The sequence below is a fragment of the Taurulus bubalis genome, assembly GCF_910589615.1.
Source record: "Taurulus bubalis genome assembly, chromosome: 21".
NCBI classification, from domain to species: Eukaryota; Metazoa; Chordata; class Actinopteri; order Perciformes; family Cottidae; genus Taurulus; species Taurulus bubalis.
In genome coordinates this window covers 3495608-3501796 of record NC_136609.1, presented here as the reverse complement: position 1 = coordinate 3501796, position 6189 = coordinate 3495608, and the positions used below count along the sequence as shown (strand labels likewise).

The 6189-nt window shown below is 47.6% G+C and overlaps 1 protein-coding gene across 2 annotated transcripts; it reads left to right on the top strand.

Annotated features, from left to right (window-relative positions):
• Positions 1-4209: 4209 nt before the first annotated feature.
• Positions 4210-5898, top strand: pou3f3b (POU class 3 homeobox 3b; the record flags this gene model as incomplete). 2 transcript variants are annotated; one of them, XM_079236637.1, is made up of 2 exons in its annotated part: positions 4210-5448; positions 5800-5898. In XM_079236637.1, 2 exons carry the CDS (start codon positions 4243-4245, stop codon positions 5896-5898), a joined length of 1305 nt encoding a protein of 434 aa, XP_079092763.1. The 2 variants fall into 2 exon arrangements, with proteins under 2 accessions (XP_079092763.1, XP_079092762.1); XM_079236636.1 differs by having other exon boundaries at positions 4243-5457.
• Positions 5899-6189: the final 291 nt, after the last annotated feature.

Here is a 6189-nt window from a genome sequence, read left to right as displayed (position 1 = left end):
GCGTTACCGCCCGGCACCGGTGGAGCTGGCCCGGGACCCCGAGCCTCTTTTCATCTCGACTCCAGTGCACAAACATACAGCTTAATGCGCCCAGTGTTTCCCTCTTTTATTGAGCTCACCATGGCTACCAAGTGCGGGGCTCAGAAATGCACTCCCCATCAATGAGGGGGAAGAGAGTTAACCCGTGAGAAAGAAGAAGAAAAACCCCAAAACCCAAACGACTTCTTCTTCTTCTTCTTCTTCTTCTTCTTCTTCTTCTTCTTCTTCTTCTTCTTCTTCTTCTTCTTCTTCTTCTTCTTCTTCTTCTTCTTCTTCTTCTTCTTCTTCTTCTTCTTCTTCTTCTTCTTCTTCTTCTTCTCATTCCAGTTCACGTGCGATAGATCCTCAGTGATGGACGTATAGCCCAAAGTTGTGGCAAATGATTATTGTGTGCCATTAAATGACCGCCCCGTGACCAGATCTCTCTTTTACATGCGCTTTTTTTTTTCTTCTTCTTCTTTTTCTAACAAATGTGTCGCTTTATTGCGGTTTCTTGACACGTGCCCGCACAGCAAAGGTCCCGCATGCATTAACACTGCAGGCTATTTATAAGCATTGCTCGAACAGCTACTGCACATAAACTTTAAACAAACTTTACAGCGGCGAGATCGATTTATATTAAACGATTTCATATTGCACTTGCCTACGCGAGAGATCTCTGGAGGATTCAACCGAGGGGGTCTCTCTCTCTCTCTCTCTCTCTCTCTCTCCCTCCTTCTCTCTCTCTCTCTCTCTCTCCCTGCTTAAAATGTGATTGATTGCACTTTTCTCTGGTGGACATTCACTACAAAACAGCACAGCTTATCCATCTGCCCGCTATTTATATGAAGAAGAAGAAAAAAAAAAAGCACACAAAAAAAGGCAGGGGCGCAAAAAGCAAACAGCGGCGCGCATATTGATTTTTACGCATTCCGGGTAAACGTGGAAGAAGAACAAGGGAAGAAAAAAGGACACGCATTTGCAATTCGGTTTAAAATATGAAAGAATATGAGTGCTTATGGTCGCAGGAGGTTGAAATATCACTGCGAGCAGTCTGTGAGGAAGCAGCCGCAGCGGAGCGAGCGATGCGCGAGAAGGCGTTTAACTCCCGCATCCCTCGCGCGTAAAAAAAAAAAATACATCCGCATATAGATAAATGTTGACTTACCTTGTGTCCGAGAAAAGGGACATATCTTCACATTGTTCACGCGCAGCCTGTAAACCCGTTATCTCCCTTTCCTACGACTCGGTGCTGCCTAAGATTTTCTTTCCTCTGCCTCAACTGAGCACGAGCACTCCTCGGCTCCCGCTATTATTTTCACTAAAATATATGAAAATTTATGCAAATGAAAATCAGCACTAACTGTTCGTCTCTTGTTATACTTGGGGATATTTTTTTTCCTCTCCCCCCTTTCTTTCTTTCTTTCTTTTTTTTCCTTCTTCTTCTTTTTTTTTTTTTTTTGTTTTGCATACAAAATAAATGAACTCCCCCAGCAGGGAACTTGGGGACCTTTTATAATAAGCAAATAAATAATAAACACATCATATATCAGAGAGGAGTGGAGGTGTTTTTTTTTTCATCGCATGCAGCGCAGTGATTTCGGGCAGCATTTCTGAAATGCCTTTTGACTCTCCTTTTAATACATTATGTATTATTTTCATTTTGAGGGGTTATCTCGTGTGAGGAGCCTCCTGCTTCCTGCTCGGTGTCACGTTGCTGCTGGCCGCCTCAAAGCGCGCAGTGTGGACTGAACAGCAGTAATTTAGACAGAAATCCTCACTGTATATTAATGAATAGAGGGCCCCACGGTCCTGGCCCCTAGCCTGCCTATTCAATGTAAACAAATCCACGAGGCTCCCTCGGTGTTGAGCCCAGTCCAAATTAAATCTACTGGGATGCGAGGAGGAGGGGTACTGGCACGGAGTACACAAATACTCCCCATGCCTTATATTTACCCCTAAATCCCGTTTGCAATAAAAGATGTGCGTCATCTTTGATTTGGAGAGCTTACGAGCCGGTGTTTGGGGTTAGGCACGACATGCAGCTCTAACCTTTAGACAAAATACAGTTAATCCTGTCAGAACCACCTGCCACAGGCCTGGTGTCTGGTCAGGTGGACTCAACAGGCTGCTGACACCCTCAACTGAACCAATGGGTGCAGTGGGAGCCATATATCTGGCACTTATTACCACCCATGGGTGCGTCCATGCAGGCGTCCCACGCACTAACAAAGGCCTCATTCATGTACGGGGTTATGTGGTCATCTTGAGGGATGGTGTGGGCTATCTCTTCTTCTTCTTCTTCTTCTTCTTCTTCTTCTTCTTCTTCTTCTTCTTCTTCTTCTTCTTCTTCTTCTTCTTCTTCTTCTTCTTCTTCTTCTTCTTCTCAGAAAGCGTTTGCAGCACCGCCACCCTGCACGCACAAATCCCCCAAGGATTGCTCAATTTGCCCTTGTTTTGGTTGCCACTTTCTCTTCCACTGAGGTTGCCCGTGCATGCGCGACGTTTCCGCATGGAAGCATCCCCGCAACCTTTGTTGCCGAAGTTGCTCTGGCTCATGGCTGCACTGCTCTCTCTCTCTCTCTCTCTCTTTCTCTCTCTCTCTCTCTCTCTCTCTCTCTCTCTCTCTCTCTCTGGTGCGTTTTCACTTTTACTGCTCAGAGGTCCAGGGTGCAGTGTGGTTAACAACCATGAGCCTTTTTTTTACTTTAATACGCTCATAATAATTAACCTGAGCTTGTGAATTTCGCCAAATATATTTTTTAACTGCTCATCTACCAATGTTTAACACCCCAATGCACCTCATCTACATGTTTATAACAAGATAAATAGTTTACCATTCAGAGGACCTTTTTTCTTTAATGTTCCTGTATTTGTTATGGCTGGCCCAGAGGGAATAACACCCCTTACATGGCATCCCGGAAGGGTTATTCTATTACACAACCAGGCTACCAGATCATTATAAGTGTTACCAATAGATAGTTTCGCATCAAATGCACGTGCACTATATGAATTGGAGCCTTGTGTTAGTCTTTATAACAAGAATAATAGAAAGAAAAGTGCTTGAATACAATGAAATGCACATCTATCTATTTAAACTCGTATTTACATGTATTTATATTCAAAGTAATACTTTCAAATAGGTGTATTTGGTTAAAATATAAGCATGTTGAAGCTTAGTTTGACTCACAGAGGTCACAACTAGAGGTCACGGTTGATAGTGTTTGTTTAATGTATTTAATTGACCCCTTCTCCCATGTGTGTGTACTAATACCTTCAGCACTATTTATTTACTACCAAGTTGTGTTCCCCGTTTTGTTTGGACCGCAATTAAAAAGCAGCCAATCGGAACCGCCGGAAGGAGGGCTCGCGCGCCCGGGAGCGAGGCTGTGCGGAGACCTGCCACTCACACCGCGGGGTAGCCAATCAGCGGGGACGCACGGGGGTAAACATCCGCGCGTCGGAGGTGGGGGGGCGGGGCTACGCTGTCTGTCAGGGAGAGAGAGAGGGAGGGAGAGCAAGCGAATGAGAGGAGAGGCTCGCGAGCAGCGCCGTACGCTGGTCTACCGGATTGTACTTCATCGGGAGTTTGCGGTTTGGCAGGTTTATATACATCAAAACAGAACAAAGAGAGAGGCTCTACAGTGCTATAAAAGAAGAGAGAGAAAAGAATAAAGCGAGGGAGAAATCTCGGCGACTGAATTACAAAAGAACTAAGGACACTCTGCTAATGTTTTTCTCATCCAAAGGGGACATAAACCGGGACTTGGTACATTGTGGACAAATTCGCGAGGCTTTTTTTTTGTTTTTTGGCGAGCACCAAAAGTTTGTATGGGACGACGCTTCTTTTTTTTTTCTTCCTGTATATTTGAATTTTTAATGCTCACAATTTCATCGCCGGTGCAAAACTTTCCAAACGGACTTGCACATGGTTTCAAAGGGCTTTTTTTTTTTTGAAAAGCTGGATTTTTTTTTTATTCGCTGATCCACGCGCCACTAGAATGCTGTAAATACATGCGGATTTTATCCAGTTTTCTCCCCCCGGTTTTCAGGCTTTTTTCCGCGTTTTTACGCGCGTCCATGGTAGTGCCAAAAACCTACTCATACTTTTAAAGTTTGAATAATTCATGAGATACAATTTGCCTGCTCGAAAGAAGTGACTGTAAAAAAAAAAAAAAAAGGGAGGGTGGGTTATCCACAAACATATTCATAAGGGTTGACGGAATGGCCACCGCGGCTTCCAATCCTTATCTGCCCAGCAATAGCATCTTATCGTCCGGCTCCATCGGGCACTCTGACTCTGGAGGTGGTGGCATGCAGCCGGGCAGTGCTGCGGTTACTTCGGGGTCTGGGGTCTACAGGGGGGACCCCTCGGTCAAGATGGTGCAGAGTGACTTTATGCAGGGCGCGATGGCAGCGAGCAACGGCGGACACATGCTGAGCCACGCGCACCAGTGGGTGACGTCCCTCCCGCACGCCGCGGCGGCCGCAGCAGCAGCCGCGGTGGCGGCGGCGGAAGCCGGATCACCTTGGTCGTCGAGTCCTGTCGGGATGACGGGCAGTCCCCAGCAGCAGGACGTGAAGAACTCCGGCAGAGACGACCTGCACACGGGCACCGCTCTGCACCACAGGCCGCCTCACTTAGCCCCGCACCAGACGCACGCCGGGGCTTGGGGGAGCGCCACCGCCGCGCACATCAACTCCATCTCCGGGGGGCAGCAGCAGCAGCAGTCGCTGATCTACGCGCAGCCGGGAGGCTTCACCGTGAACGGGATGCTGAGTCCGGGGAGCCAGAGCCTGGTGCACCCGGGCTTGGTGAGAGGGGACACCCCGGATCTGGACCACGGCAGCCACCACCACCACCATCACCACCAGCATCACCAGCACCAGCACCACGGCGGCGGCATCAACAGCCACGACGCGCACTCAGACGACGACACGCCGACCTCGGACGACCTGGAGCAGTTCGCCAAGCAGTTCAAGCAGCGGAGGATCAAGCTGGGCTTTACGCAGGCGGACGTCGGCTTGGCTTTGGGCACCCTGTACGGGAACGTTTTCTCTCAGACGACCATTTGCAGGTTCGAGGCTCTGCAGCTCAGCTTCAAGAACATGTGCAAGCTGAAGCCTTTGTTGAACAAGTGGCTCGAGGAGGCCGACTCGACCACCGGGAGCCCGACCAGCATCGACAAGATCGCCGCGCAGGGGAGGAAGCGGAAGAAGCGCACGTCCATCGAAGTGAGCGTCAAGGGGGCTTTGGAGAGCCACTTCCTAAAATGTCCCAAACCCTCGGCCCAGGAGATCACCGGCCTGGCGGACAACTTGCAGCTGGAGAAAGAGGTGGTTAGAGTGTGGTTTTGCAATAGGAGGCAGAAGGAGAAACGGATGACGCCCCCAGGAGTGGCTCAGACGCCGGAGGATGTGTACTCGCAGGTCGGCAATGTGAGTGCAGAAACGCCGCCTCCCTCCATGGACTGCAAACGAATGTTCAGTGAAACATAGAGCAGCAAGAATATTTTATATGAAATTAAACTGATTTAAAACACACAAAAAAGCATAGACTATCGCCAAGATAGGCACATTTTTTTTTGATACTGTGATTGTGATGGAATATGAATGAGACTGCAAAAATGTGTTATCTATTTTTGACCAGCAAAAAAAAACAGCAAGCTTTCCCTTTTTCCTCCCAACCCCCCCTTCAGACTATAAAACGCACCGTTCTAACCTTCTTCCAGGCCCTGAAATGTCTTAACCTAAAAGGTTCCTTCTGCTTTTTTCTTTCAGGGGCATTTTTTAGTAGATTACTTAAAAGATGCAAGTGAAGCGAGCGACCAGAGGGTGACAACCACAAGTTCATTCCACCAGGTAATTTTGGCGCATTAAAACACACCAAGAGGAAACCAAGTATTGTTTTTATTCTTTTTTTTTTTCCTCTTCCCTCCCCTCTTCCACAAAAAATGCTCCCTCTCATTATCCTGTGTTTGATTGAAGAAACAAAGGAGCAGGCATTTTGTATATTTAGAAATGGGACTGAACCGCCTTCCCTGCTCTCCATGCCTAACAATAACAAGAGGGGAGAAACTGCAACACTATGAACACGAGTGACATCCACGAAGCTTCCATCCTTGTTTGTTTATTCTGAGGTGGACTGCATGGTTGCACTCACACACACAC